General features: G+C 50.3%; 1 protein-coding gene across 1 annotated transcript in view; it reads left to right on the top strand.

Annotated features, from left to right (window-relative positions):
• Positions 1 to 14611, top strand: part of ACOXL (acyl-CoA oxidase like) — a 347688-nt gene that overhangs the window by 255731 nt on the left and 77346 nt on the right. The window contains exon 15 of the mRNA XM_062208877.1: positions 14433 to 14520. Coding sequence (XP_062064861.1) covers positions 14433 to 14520 — 88 coding nt within the window. The remainder of the gene's footprint in view (positions 1 to 14432; positions 14521 to 14611) is intronic.

Genomic DNA, 14611 nt, shown 5'->3' with positions numbered 1-14611 from the left:
AGGGAGGGGCAGAGGAAGGGCCGCTTCCCTCTGTGGGTTGGGGAAGGCCCAGAGCCAGGGACAGCCATGAGAACAGAGCTGCGTCTTGGATGACAAATGGCAGGCAGCACTATTGCCAGTCATCGCCAGGCCACAGGTGGGGCTGGACTTCTGGGGCCAGGCCTGGGGATGTCAAGGAGCCCCGGGTGTGTGCAGTGTCCGCATGAAGCCATTGGCATCTCAGGTGACAGGGTAGGGGGCAGGTGAGAGAGGGATGGAGGTGAGGGATGGGGCCAAGGCCTGATCACCTGGTGTCATGGGAAGAACCTAGAGCAGCCAGTGCCGAGGGCTGACTGTTCAAAGTCGCCCCAAGAGTGTCTGTGCAGCCTGAACTAAGCTGGTTGCAGAAGCTGGGATTGGGGTGCAGGGCCCTTGGATGGGGAGAAAGCCAAAGGGGACCCCGGGGCTCTGACTGGCGCACTGGGGCGCTGGGGTGCTCTTGGTGGGGATGCAAACACCCAGCCCTGGGAGGCCCCAGTTGCCGTGGCGTCAGTGGTGTTTAGAGCTCTGTATGCCAGTTGCCTCCTCACTGGGTTCCCCCAGCCCCCCAGGGGGTGGATTTTCTGAGTGCTAGACCCACCCGTTGCCTTTCACCCACGGCCCCAAGAGGGCCTCCACCAGCTGCCCCGGGGCCCAGCACCCGCTGGGCTGCTGCTACAGAGATTCAAGAAACAAAGATCCTGCAGCCGCATTTCTTTCCCATATTAAATATCCATTTCCCTGCCTTTTGTCAGCTTTAAGCCGTCACCCAGGGCAGTCAGGTTGCATAACACAGGCTTCAGCTGAAGGTGAAGATCGTGTTTTTGAAACAAGATCTTTCTAGCTGACCCTACTCCAAACCCACGCCTTGGTGCCTGTAGAATCTATTTGAGGCCTACTGACTTTGTGCCATCTACTCCTCCACTTACCAGAAGGTCAGGAGAAACTTTGCAAAGGGAAACTATCAAGAAAGAGAGAAGGCATCAAATATTTGTTTACGTATCTGTTGCTGGAAATTAGCAAGATCGACTTCAGGAGCGGAGTTTGTATGTGCACTAAGGGACCAAAGAACGTGATCGCCCAACCATCACTTCCTGTCCCGAAAGGCCGTGGGATGAGATGCAGACTCCACTTGCCACGAAAGCGGGGAAGGAGGAGAGAAGTCGGGAAGTAACGGATGTGGTTGGCCGAGACCCTCTGTAGGTGACACGTTCTGACAATCCCCATTAAACTGCAGGGGACAGCAGCTTCAGAAACAGGTCAGGGCCCACACGTGCAGGTTCCCACCGTGGGGACTCCCGCGTGGAGCAAGATGGTCAAGTCTCCACCAGGAATGCAGGCTGTCCCTGGGGCGCACTCCCATTGCGGAGCCTCAGCCTGGAGGGCGGCAGGGGTGAGAGGCTGCAGAGACAGTGGGAGACTGGCCGTCTCCACTGACTTCACCCTGCATACTCCTTGGGCCTTTGAACCCCGCATCTTCCCCACTCCCGCCTACTGTGTCCACCTGAGTGATCCCCAGCCCCCGTGGGAGGGGCTGTCTTCATGTGGTCGTTGGTTTAGACTGGAAGCCCTGCACAGTGCTGGGGGCTGGTGTGGCCACAGTCCTGGCCTGGTCAGAGTCCTGCTCATACTGTGGCCTGGCAAGAACTTCTGTGGATGCAGGTGCCAGTTTGGGGAGAGCTCAGAGCAGGTCACCTAAAACACACAGGGGCTGGGGGTGCTGCTGGGAGGCTTCCTGGAGGAGGTGTTCATGCAGAGAAAGAGAAAGAGAGAAAATCGCATGTTTAAATACCTGAAGCCAGAGAGGGTGTCATGTGGTTTGTAAATGGATGTAGCTCGGGATAAAGGGGAGGTATGTGTGCTTGAACGTGGGTGTGTGTATTGAGAACCTAGCCTACACCATGTGCCAGTGCCAAGGTGGATCCTGGCCCTGCAGCCGGAGAGGTTCGGGTACACTGGAGGCTGGTGCAGAGCTGGGGACCAGCAGGGAGTGAGGGAGCCGCAGGGCAGAGTGCCCAGGGACTACACTGTGACCATGGTGCAGCCTCTTCCTGGGCCTCTGAGTACAGACAGGAAGCCCACTGCTGGCCGTTCCTCTGAGCCCCCTAAGCCAGGACACAGTCCTGTCTGGGTCATTTGGAGGCCGTACACTTCTCCTGCAGGCTGGAGCTGGAGACGGAAGGGTGCCCATATGTCCTTTCTCCAGTAGCTTCTCTTTCTCTGCCATAGCAGGAGGTCGGCTACCATTTGTTTGTCCCCATGTCTTAGAGTGCTAGCTCAGGTTCCAAGCCCAAGTGCAAAGAATCCCGCTTTCCCAGGTCAGAAAGTGCCCTGGGAGGCACCTGCTGTTCCGTCCAACAACTCCTGAGGTCGGGGAGACTGCTTGGGGACTGGCCAGCGCCTGCCTGTGGGCACAGGAAGAGGGTGTCAGCTTTTGGAGAGGGGTCAGAAAAAGAGGACCCTGGGGGGAGAGGGGGATATGGGCTGTGCTTGCCAAAGCCAGGCAGAGGAAACCACGCGTAAGTGGGGAAATCTAAAGGGAAGAGGGAGCGATGATTTTGGGTGCAAACAAATGAGAGAAGAGCGACAGAGCAAGCAGTTAAATTAACCCAGGAAAAAACAAGGGAGAAAAGAAAGAGAAACACAGAAATTAAAATACAAAAGAGGAAAAAAACCGGAAAGGCCAAACAGTATGAAAAGACCAGAGGGATGTAGAAAAATTAAAATATAGAAGAACTTAAAAGTGGTTAAGTAAACCCAGAAAAAAAGAGACAGAGATAAAAAGAACTCATCTAAGCCAGAGAGAGAGAGAGAGAAAGAGAGAGGAAAATATTTATCATAGAAACAAAATAAAAAGACATAAAAATACAAAAAGAAACATAAAGGTACAAGAAGATGGAAAAAAGTATCTGAAGTGCACACACAGAGACATACAGAAAAGACAAAAAGGCAAACAGGAAGAGAGGCAGGAAGGTGGCGATGGGGCTGCACAGGTGAGGAGTGGCCCCTCCTGGCCCGGCCCAGGCCGGGATGGACGCCTGTGAGGCCAGCATAGCACAGAAAGACACACAGCGTGGCTTCCCGGGACTCTGCAGGGAGACAGCCTGGGGCTCTGCCCACACCAGCCGGGGCTGCCACTCAGAGACGTGAGCAGGACCCAGGGGTGTCCTGGGCGCCCCTGCCTGGGCTCAGAGGGAGGCACTGAGTTGGGGTCCTGGGGAGACTGGGCCTGTCCTGTTTTCCTGACTTCACAAGTGCCACTGATGGACTACTGCAGATGGCAGGGAAAGCACACCAGGGAGAGAAGAGTAGGAAGAAAGGGGAAATTCGTGTGTGATCTGCTCTTACTTATCTGTTAGAATGTGTTACAATAACTGCATGTTGTATTATATGTGCATTTGCTGGGCATCGTTTGACAAGCAAGGATACTTCAAAAAGATTATGAAAAGTGTACTTAAAAGATATGCTAATTCTGGTGCAAAAAAAAAAAATGAAGTCCATCCATAGTGTTTTCCTAACATCATTTTCCATGAACTTTTTGAAAACCTTGTGAGTAACGCCTTAGTGCGTCGTGGACGCTGGTATCCAAGTTCAGCGAGCCCGTTGATCAGACTGGCCTCTTCTTTTCCTCCTGATTCCATTCACAGTGAGATTAAAAAGGAGAGGGCAGATTTAACAACAGGTGCACTATGTGGTAGACGTTTGGCCTAGGTTGAGATGCCTACATCCTATAAGGTAGAACTGGCTTCCCTTCCCTGGCTCCAGCTCTTGACTCCAGCTTCCTGCTAATTCAGACACTGAGAGGCACTGTGATAATTCAGCCACTGGATCCTTGTTACCCGGATTGTGTTTGGAACTCTTGTTCCAGGCTGGCCCAGCCTTGGCCGTTGTGGATATATGAGGAGTGAACCAGCAGATGGAAGCGTGTTCTCTCTCCCTCTCTCTTTCTCTTTCCCTCTCTCTCTCTCTCTCTTCCCCCTCCTTTGTTCTCAAATAAATTTAAAAACTTTTTTTATAATAAGCACAGTAAAATAATTCAAAAGGCATAGCAATAGATTTGGAGCTGGGTACCAAGGGTAGAGTTTTTAGATGCCGTCAAAGAGAAGAGCCTGGAACACTTGGCAGGTGGAACCACACAGATGATGACACTGAAAGGGCCTGGTGCATTTGACTGAACACCCCACACCCAGGGTTTGCTCATCCTATTTTAAACTAAAGACGAAGTATCCAAGCAGCGCACATAAGAGGCACTGGCCAGAAGGGGGGGGGGGGGGCGAGGGCGGCAGGTGACTGCTGCTGGATCTGGAAGGCTGTGGGAGCGGGTGGGAGCAGGGCTCTGTGAGGATGAGTGGGTGGGGTGGAGAGCCTGGGGCTGAGCTCAGGGTGGGCCCAGTTAGGGAGCAGGCAGGATAGCTGCCAAGGGGACACTGAGCCCAGCAGAGCGGCTGGGACCAGGACGTGGGCAAGGCTGGGAACACAGCTGCCGGGGCTGGGGAAACCACCCTGGGGTTTTGACGTGGCTTGCTGCGGGAAGTCCCGTGTGCCCCCTGACTCAGCACATGGAGGAAGGAGGGAGCGAGGTTGAGATGGTGGAAGAGGCCCGGCTGGAAGAACCAAGCCCCTGCTCACCCGGTTCCCTGCTACCTCCTGCCACGCTGTCCTCCTGCTGGAGGGAGCAGGAAGGGCCTGTTAGAGCAGGGGGAGTGTGCCAGCTAAGATGCTCGACTGCAGTGAGAGTGAGAAGACAGAGGTGGGCCGCCGAGGGCCTGGACCGTGGCTCTACAACCCAAGCAGAGCCTGGGCTCTCGCTGTCCACTCCTGTACTGTGGGTTGAAGCATAGCCCCTCAAATAATAGATTCAGGTCCTCACCCCCAAGGACCTGTGCACTTGACATTATTTGGCAATAGTGTCTTTGCAGGTGCGATGAAATCAAGATGGGATCCTACTGCAGTAGGGTGAACCCAGTGTGAGTGGTGTTCCTGGCAAAGAAACCTAGAGACAGACACAGGAGAGGCCCTGTGGCCCTGGAGGCAAAGGTTGGAGCGATGCCACGGGAAGCCAAGGGATGCAGGAGCTGAAAGAGGCGAGAAAGAGCCTCTAGGGAGACGCTGGCCCTGCTCAGACGTCCGGCCTCCAGAACCCTGAGAGAGCCAACTTCTGAGCCTCTAAGAGTGTGGTTGCTTCTCACAGCAGCCCCAGGAGATCAGCGCTCCCCCTGAGGGCAGCTCTCGACTGCTTGCATGCTGCTCAGGGACAGGCAGGTGGACGGGAGAGTGATGGAGAGCAACAGCGCAGGCCAGCTCAGGGGAAGAGCAGCTGTCACAGAAGCCACGCCAAGTGGACGGCTGCCTGCCCCTGGCTGTGGGGTCACACGGCTAACCCCAGTGGCCGGGGAGGTGAGCCTGCTGAAAAATACCGTGTGTGTACAGGTGCGACATTGACATTTTGAGATTGATTATTGTTCGCAGCCCTTGTCTATAGAACAGTGCTTTTTCTCCTTACTACTTGTTGAATTCTTTATGTAGTGGAGCATTAAGCTTGTGATTATCAAGACAGCTGAAAGCATGTCATTGTAAAAATTCGGAGAAAAATCAGAAAAGTAAGAGAGGGTAGGAAGTATCATTATGCTCCTAAAACTGTGTTAGGAAATACATGAAATTTGTTCCCTTTATGTAAATTTTTTAAAAGTAAAAAAAAAAAAAATCAAGACAGAGTTAAAATATATCATGCATATAAAAAAACTCATATATGTTAAATCCACCAATTTCAAGTACACAACGAGTGAGTTTGACAAGTGTGTGTGCTCATAAAGCCACACCGCAATCCAGATTCTGAACTTCTCCATTACCCCAAAAAGCTCCTGGGTTCCATTTCACGGTCAAGCCCTTCTCTGCCCCTTATTTCCTGGAAAACACAACTCTTTTTTTTGCTGTTGACTTGCTTTTTCTGTAATTGAATAGAAGACGGAGGGGCCTAGTATGCAGGCTTTCCTATCTGGTTTCTGTCACTTAACAAAATGCCTTTGAGACCCATCCAAGCAGTGACGTGTATCCATGATCTGTTCTCTTTTGTTGGGAGGTGGTATTCCTTGAACAGTTTGTTAATTTATTAACCAGGGTGGAATATACAGATTGGTTCCTGTTGGGCTATAATGAATACGGCTTCTATGAACATTTTCATACAAGTCTTGGCACGGACATATGTTTTTATTTATCTTCTGTAAATACCTAGAAGTGGAGTGGCAGGGTTCTGTGGTATGCATATGTTTAACTTTGTAAGAAATTGCCCAACTGTTTCCAAAGTGACTGCAACATTTTACATTCCCACCAGCAATGATTTCTAGCTTTTCCATATCCTCACTGACACTTGGTATTGCTAGTCGTACTCATTTTAGCCGTTCTAGTGGGTGTGTTGTGGTATCCATTGTGGTCTTGAATTTCTCAAGTCTTTTTCGTGTGTTTGTTTGCTATTTATTTATCTTTAGCGAAGTGCCTGTTGCACTTTTTTGGCCTTTCTATTAAACTAGATTTTGATTTTTTTACTAATCTGCTGTGAGATAGCTTCCGAAGTTCTGTGTAGCAGTCCTTTATTGTATATGTGACTTGCAAATGGCTCATACCCTGTGACCTGCCTTGCCATTTTCATGCATGTATCTTTAAAGAGAAGATGCTGTTTTTGATGAGACTCAGGTGTTGTTGTGTCTCGCCTCTCCGCATCTGTCATCCCATGTCATCTTTTAAAAGCTGTGCATTTGGCCCTTACGTCTAGGTCCGTGGTTCACTTTGAGTTAACTTTGCCGTGTGCTGTGAAGGAGAGTTGAGCTTAACTTACTGGTCTGTTTCTGCTCGTGGATGTTTCGTTGTTCTAGCACCATTGGTTGAAAAGACTTCCCTCTCCATGGTCTCGGTACCTCTGTAGACGCTCAGTCTGACATCTGTGTAACACCATCGCTGGACTCCCTATTTCACTTGTTCCTTTCATTTGTATTTCTATCCTCATCCTATTGTGTTTACTGTAGCATGAGAGCAAGGGTCGACATCAAGTAATGTGAATCCTCCAATTCTGTTTTTTTATCAAAATTGTTTTTGACTATTTTTGGTCCTCTATATTTGCATTCTAGATTTACCACTAGCTGGTTAATTTCTAACACACACAGAAAGTCTGCGGGGATTTTGATTGGCACTGATCTACAGATCAGTGTGAGAAGTGAGGTCTTGGTGGTGTTGGGCTTCCTGACCTATGCCCACGGCGTACCTCTCCTTTGTGGAGGTCATCCTTTCACACTTCCTTCTCTAATATTTTCTAGTCTTCATGTATAGATTTGGCATATAAGTCATAAAATGTGTTCCTATGCATTTCATACTTCTGTATTATTTAAAATGGCATTTTAATTTTCGAGTTCCAGTTGCTCACTGCTTAAGTATAGAATATAATCAATTTTTTGAACACTAACGTGTACCTTGGGACTTTGCTCAATTGCCTTATTAGTTCAAATAGCCTTATTATACATAGGGTCTTCAAAAAGTGCATGGAAAATGTACATTATCTTTTAATTCCATTTTCCATGAAATTTTTGACGTTCCCTCATATAGATGCTCCTTAACTTAAATTCTGATAAACCCATTGTAATTTGAAAATATTATAAGTAAAAATGCATTTAAGGGTCCAGTTGGTGCAGCAGGTAAAGCCACCACCTGAGACACCGGAATCCCATATGGAACTTAGTTTGTGTCCCAGCTGCTCCACTTCTGATCCAGCTCCCTGCTAATGGCCTGGGAAAGCAGCAGAGGATGGCTCCAGTGCTTGGGTCCCTGCATCCATGTGGGAGGCCTGGATGAAGTTCCTGGCTTCTATTTTCGACCTGACTGAGCCCTGGCCATTGTAGCCATTTGGGGAGTGAACCAGCAAGTGGAAGATCTCTCTCTGTGTCTCCCCCACTCGTTAACTCTGACTTTCAATTAAATAAATAAATATTTTTAAAAACAAAACATTTAAAAAATGCATTTAATGTACCTTAAACATGCTCAGGGCACGTGTTAGCCTGTAGTTGGCAAATTTATCTAACACAAAGCCTGCTTATGATCCAGTGTGGAAATCTGTGTACACACAGATGGGCATTTTGTAGACATGACGGGATGTGGCAACACAAGACTGAGCGTCCACAAACACCCCGGCAGCACAGGACGCGGCAGGGCCCGGTTGTTCCCCTGTGACCACAGGGCTGACGGAGCTGTGGCCGCTGCTGCCCAGAATCTTGAGAGAGGATGACGCCACCCATTCCTAACCCGGGAAAAGACCTACATTCAGAATGCAAAGTGTGGTTTCTGGTGGATGCTTATGACGTCTGGCTGTTGTCAAGTCAAGAAGCCCAAGTGGACACCCCCTACGCAGACATCTCTGTACGTTCCTGTGTTTTCTGTTCTCCTGTCTTCTTGAATGGAGAGGGTCTTAATGATGCCTTTCTTATTCCCCTGCTTTTAGTTTCTTTTTTCTTTCTCCTCCCTGCCCTGGCTAGGACCTCCACATGGATGCTTGGTGACCACGGTGTGCCCATCACTCACCCTTTGGCCATCACGCCTGATGCTGGCTGAGGTCTTCCAGGGGGTCCTCTGTAGGGAAACCTTGGCAGCTGGCTTTGTGGCTGCCCGGATCCACTGGATGTTTTTCTAGAAAAGAAGGAAGGGGAGTGGACATGGGCAGCCACCATGGGAAAGGTGTCTCTTCCTAGTCATCTCTGTGTCTTGGCCGTGTGGTGAGCTATGAAGTCAGCACGCCTTTCAGTGTGGGATGCTGTTTACAGAAACGTGGCCATGTGGGATGACGCATCTTCAAGGCAGTGTGTTTGGGAGGGGCAGGTTTGGGCACAGAACAAAGTCACCCTCAGTCCAGAGGGAGGCAGTGTAGCCTGTGGTTAAGAACGTGGACTCAGAAGCCCACACACCCAGTCCCAACTCAGCTCTGCAACGTTGGGCAAAGTACTCCACCTTCTGTGTGTCACGGTCTTTCACCTGCAAAATAAGAGTATCAGTAGTACCCACCTTCAGAGCTTTTGGAGACTCACTGGCCAAACACAATTAAGTTCTGAAAGCAGTGCCAGGGGCTGGTACATTATAGGAAGCCCTTACATTGCAAAAGGCTAATTTATACACAGATTTCCTTTCTTTTTGAAAAAGATTTATTTATTTGTTTGAAAGGCAGAATTATAGGGTGGGGGGAGATCTTCCATTCTCTAGTTCACTCCCCAAATGGCTGCAGTGGCCAAAGATGGGCCAGGCTGAAGCCAGGAGTCAGGAGCTTCCTCCAGGTCTCCCATATGGATGCAGGGGCCCAAGAACCTGAGCCATCTTCTGCTGCTTTCCCAGGTGCATTAGCAGGAAGCTAGATCAGAAGTGGAACAGCCAGGACGAATCAGCACCCATATGGGAAGCCAGCATTGTAGGCAGTGGCTTAACCTGCTGCACCAAAACACAGGCCCCATGACACAGGTTTCCAGTAGCAAGATGCTTGGAAGAACAACCTTATCATTTTTAAATACTGCTCTCCTGAAACCTCACCTGAAGGGATTTTTTTTTAAAAGATGTATTTATTTATTGGAAAGGCAGAGTTACAGAGAGAGAGAGAGAGACGGGGGGAGGGGGAAAGAGAAAGAGAGAGAGAGATTTTCCATCCGCTGGTCCACTCCCCAAGTGGCTTCAACAGCTGGAGCTGGGCTGATCCAAAGCCAGGAGCCAGGCGCTTCTTCCTGGTCTCCCACATAGGTGCAAAGACCCAAGCACTTGGGCCATCTTTACTGCTTTCCCAGGTACATTAACAAGGCGCTGGATCAGAAGAGGAGCAGCTGGGACTCAAACCAATGCCCATACGGGATGCCGGTGCCACATTAACCTCTATTAACCGCTACGCCACAGCACCTGAAGTTTTTTAAGGTGGGGGTCCACCACTAGAGTTGGACCTTCTGCTCTGTTTGTGTAGACTGCTTGGCTGGAGTGTGGAGCCCCCACTGCTCCGGGGTCAGTCCAGCTGGGTGTGAAGTCTCTGGGCAGCCGCAGTGGGCTTTAGCCTGTTATTTTCTGACAATAAATTCTAAGTCAAGAGGGCAGAGGGTTTCCAGCCAGTTACCTTTCTGGGCATCAGCCCCAGTAAAACTGCCTTGCCGCAGGTCCTGGGTGCTCGCCCTCCTCCCTGGGGCATGTTTGGGGGATGCTAGGGGGCCACGTGCACCAAGGATGAGTTTATGGAGCCTGTTCCATTGTCCGGCACCAGCACTGTGATGTCACACTTAGAAGCTGGTTGGCAGGTCTTAGGGGAGCCTTTCCCCCTGTCTTGAACTTGCTGCTTCCTTCCCCTTGCATTTTCAGGGGGGTGCAGTCCCAGCAGGCTTTGCAAAGTCTGTAACGTTTGTCCATCTGAAGGGCCTGCTTCAGGCAAGGTTCCGCATCCCCAGCCAGTGGTCTGTCCCTGGTTGTCTCCTATCCGGCCAGTGGAAACCCTGCTGCACACATGGAGAGGTTTCTTTTTCTTTAAATTAAAGCATGCCTTTGATTCTATGTAGACACCTCTGCCCAGTGTTTTAGCTTTTCCTCTCTGCCTCCTGTGTGATGGTGCAGGACGGGCAATGTGCGCTTGGGAGACCTTGTTCCCCAGGATATTTTGCTGTTATCCAAGGTGGAGTTGGGGGATCTCCTTCCAGGAGTATGTGGCCAGCTCCTGTGCTCCCCAGTGCCAGGGGTGCTCTGCCGGCTGTCCGCTGAGGGTTGCCTGTCTCCGCCACATCTTTTTGTTTATAGCAGCAGAGAGAGATTGATTCACGGGGAGAGGCAGACACTGTCTCTGCCCTTGACCGTCAGGCGAGGCCCCGTTTAGGAGTGAACGCTAACCTGAACGCTAACACTTGACATGTTCTGCAGACTGTGCCAGGACTCCGGGTGATCATGCTAAGTTATCCATGGCAGAGGCGTTCAGCGGGACTGTTTTCTCACTGGAGCACTGTGGTACGGGAGGGACTGCACAGGGCGAAGCCTCCGGGTCCATGAGGCTGCAGAGCCACAGGGCAGCAGGTTACGTCCCAGCTGTGAGGGCTCATCCAGGTAGGAGGTAAAGCAGACAGGAGGCAGACAGACCGAGTGTGACTTTCTATTTGAGTAGTATTTCCTTGAGCGCACACACCACACACACACACACCACACACACACACGCACACATACATACATGCTAAATTTAAGTATCAAACCATTAGGTCTTTGAAATGATGAAAGACAGAAGAAAAGTGGCCAGTGCCAAATTCAACTCTTCTTTGGTCCGATAAGAATCTGCCTGGAGCCCCACCTACATGGCTGTCACTGCCAGCCTGGATTCCACTTCTTCCTCATCGAGGGGTCTTTACTTCTCCTACTCCAGTTAGATGTCCTCACTTCCCTCCAACTGAAAAACTAAAAGGAGAAAAATTCTCCAAGACCCTCTCACGGAGTGGACCCCCAAAGCTACTCGTTAAGTAAATAAGCAACATAAACATATGGCGGGTCCTTCTATGTTTACGTTAATTGCTCATATATAAGGCTACTTTAAAAAGCTTATGGGAAAGACAGAATTAAGATAAGGTTGGCGCTATAATCCAGAAGTTGTATTTTCAAAATTTATATTTATTAAATAAAAGTTTAAAAAATGTGGAAAAAAACGAGATAAGGTTGGGGCAGGCATGGTGGAGCGGCAGGTTAGGCTGCTGCCTGGGATACCTGTGTCCCCATCTAAGTGCCAGTTCAACTCCTGGCTACTCTGCTTCCACTCCAGCGTCCTGCAAATGCATCCAAGCAGGCAGTGGGTGCTGGCGCATGTGCTTGGGCCCCTGCCTCCCATAGGGAAGACCTGAATGGAGTTTCCAGTTCCTTATTTCAACATGGTCCAACCCTAGCTGTTGCAACCATCTGGAAAGTGAACCAGCCAGTGAAAGATTCCCCCTCTCTCTCTCTGGCTCTCCTTCTCTCTCTTTGTAACTCTGCCTTTCAAACAAGTAAATGAATCGTTCTTAAAAGAGGTGTGTATTTTGGCGCAAAAAATTTTTTTAAACCAAGGCATGGTTTTTTTCCCATAAAATACATTTTCCAAGGCCGGCGCCGTGGCTTAACAGGCTAATCCTCCACCTTGCGGCGCCGGCACACCAGGTTCTAGTCCCGGTTGGGGCACCGGATTCTATCCCAGTTGCCCCTCTTCCAGGCCAGCTCTCTGCTATGGCCCGGGAAGGCAGTGGAGGATGGCCCAAGTGCTTGGGCCCTGCACCCGCATGGGAGACCAGGAGAAGCACCTGGCTCCTGGCTTCGGATCAGCGAGATGCGCCGGCCGCAGCGGCCATTGGAGGGTGAACCAACAGCAAAAGGAAGACCTTTCTCTCTGTCTCTCTCTCTCACTGTCCACTCTGCCTGTCAAAAAAAAAATACATTTTCCATGAATTTTTAAACGATCCTTTCTTATATACAATTTCAAAATTTATTCACACCAAAATAAACTTGTCTTTTAATTCTACTTTTCCATAAACTTTTTGAAGTTCCCTTGTATTTCAAACATCCCATGACTCATGGCCAATTATTTTTTCATTTTATTTTCATTTTATTAGGAAGGCAGGTAAAGAGAGAGGGGGTGAGAGGTCTTCCGTCTGCTGGCTCACTCTCCAGATGTCCACAACGGCTGGGACTGGGCCAGGCTAAAGCCAGGAACCACGAACTTAATCTCAGTCTGCCACATGGGGGGTAGAAACCCGGGTACTTGAGTCAGCACCTGTGCCTTCCTGGGTATGCATTAGCAGGAAGCTGAATTGGAAGTGGAGTAACCAGGGACTTGAACCAGGCACTCTGATAGGGGATGTGGGGCGTCCCAAGGTGGCAATTACCCACTATGCTAAACACCTGCCGAGGTTCAGAGACACTCTGAAAACAAACGAGAGCACCTGACTCCAATGAGAGGCAGGCTGGCGGGAGGGGGCTGGTGATATGAGCATTAGACTCCAGTAGCTGGTCCTGGGATTCAGGATTCTTCTGGGATTCAGGAAGTGATGCTGTTAAAACAATCTCACTTTACCTGTGTGTGCACTGTCCCCTGCACGCTGTTTCTAAAACATGTTACTTGTCAAGAATTGGCCATGAGTGGTCGCCATGTTTCACAAGGTGTTAGGAGTTAACATCGGGCCGGCGCTGTGGCTCACTTGGTTAATCCTCCACCTGCGGTGCCAGCGTCCCATATGTGTGCCGGGTTCTAGTCCTGGTTGCTCCTCTTCCAGTCCAGCTCTCTGCTGTGGCCCAGGAGGGCAGTGGAGGATGGCGCAAGTGCTTGGGCCCCTGCACCTGCATGGGAGACCAGGAGGAAGCACCTGGCTCCTGGCTTCAGATTGGCGCAGTGCGCCGGCTGTAGTAGCCATTTGGGGAATGAACTAATGGAAGGAAGACCTTTCTCTCTGTCTCTCACTGTCTATAACTCTACCTGTCAAACAAATATAAAAAAAGGAGTTAACATCGAGCTGGACCCTGAACTCACAGCATGTGATTGGAAGTCATCTAAGGAGCAGTTTGAGGGCCACGGCCCCCACCCTCACCCCCGACAGAGTTTGCGCGGTGCCCATGCTCGCTGTTTGTGCTGGCCAGCTGCTCTTTACTGCAGCTAAGGTCCTTGGGAAGGAAGAAGATGGATTTCAGCTTCTGGGTCAGGAGGTTCACAGTCCAAGACCAAGTGTTCCGTTTAGGCATCTGTGAGGCTGCAGGGTGGCGAGGGATGCCTGGTGAGCTGGGCAGCAGCCACAGGGAGCTCACTCTTCAGCTGCCTTCCGTGTGGCCTCCTAATAAAGCCATCGATTCCATCATGGGCTCCGTCCTAGCAACCTAATGCAACCCCGTCACTCTCCCAAGCCCCCTTCAGACGCCAGCATTGGATTAACCTCCACACTTAATCCATTATCCGTTAACGTAAGACTTTGTGGACCAGGCTCCCAATACTTAGGATAACAAAAGTATTATCCAAACCACGACGCTGTGGTTCTGAAAGTCTGAATGTTTCCTGTTGATCTTGCCACTGACTTCAACTCTGTCGTATCATTCTTGAGGGGCTGGCATTGGGAAGCAGTGTGTTGAGCACACAGAATCTGCTTCTGATCCAGCTCCCTGCTAATGCTCCTGGGAGAGCAGCAGAGGAAGGTCCAAGTGCTTGGTCCCCTGCGACCCATGTGAGAGACCTGGGCTTTGACCTGGTCCAGTCTCAGCTGTTGCAGCTGTTGGGGGAGTGAACCAGCAGATGGGAGATCTCTCTCTCTCTCTCTCTCTCTCTCTCTCTCACTGTCTCTCCCTTTCTCTGTCACTCTACCTTTCAAGTAAATTAAAAAAATAAAAAAGGAAGACTATCATCCTTGGTCCTTTTTCTTCCATCACTTTGACAGGTGAGGACCCGGAAGGAAGACTTTTTCAACGCCTGGAACTCGTGCCTGCACCACGTCGCTGCCCTGTCCCTGGCACACATTCACAGAGGTCAGTTGCTTCTTGTTGACTGTGGGTACTTGGTGGTGGGGGGGTGTCTCCGGGTCTACCTGCCTCCTGGCCACACAGCTCTGCAGAGAGG

This window comes from Lepus europaeus, chromosome 13 (genome assembly GCF_033115175.1).
Source record: "Lepus europaeus isolate LE1 chromosome 13, mLepTim1.pri, whole genome shotgun sequence".
Lineage (NCBI taxonomy): Eukaryota > Metazoa > Chordata > Mammalia > Lagomorpha > Leporidae > Lepus > Lepus europaeus.
Note: the sequence above shows the minus strand (reverse complement) of the source record. Positions and strands in the feature narration are given on the sequence as shown.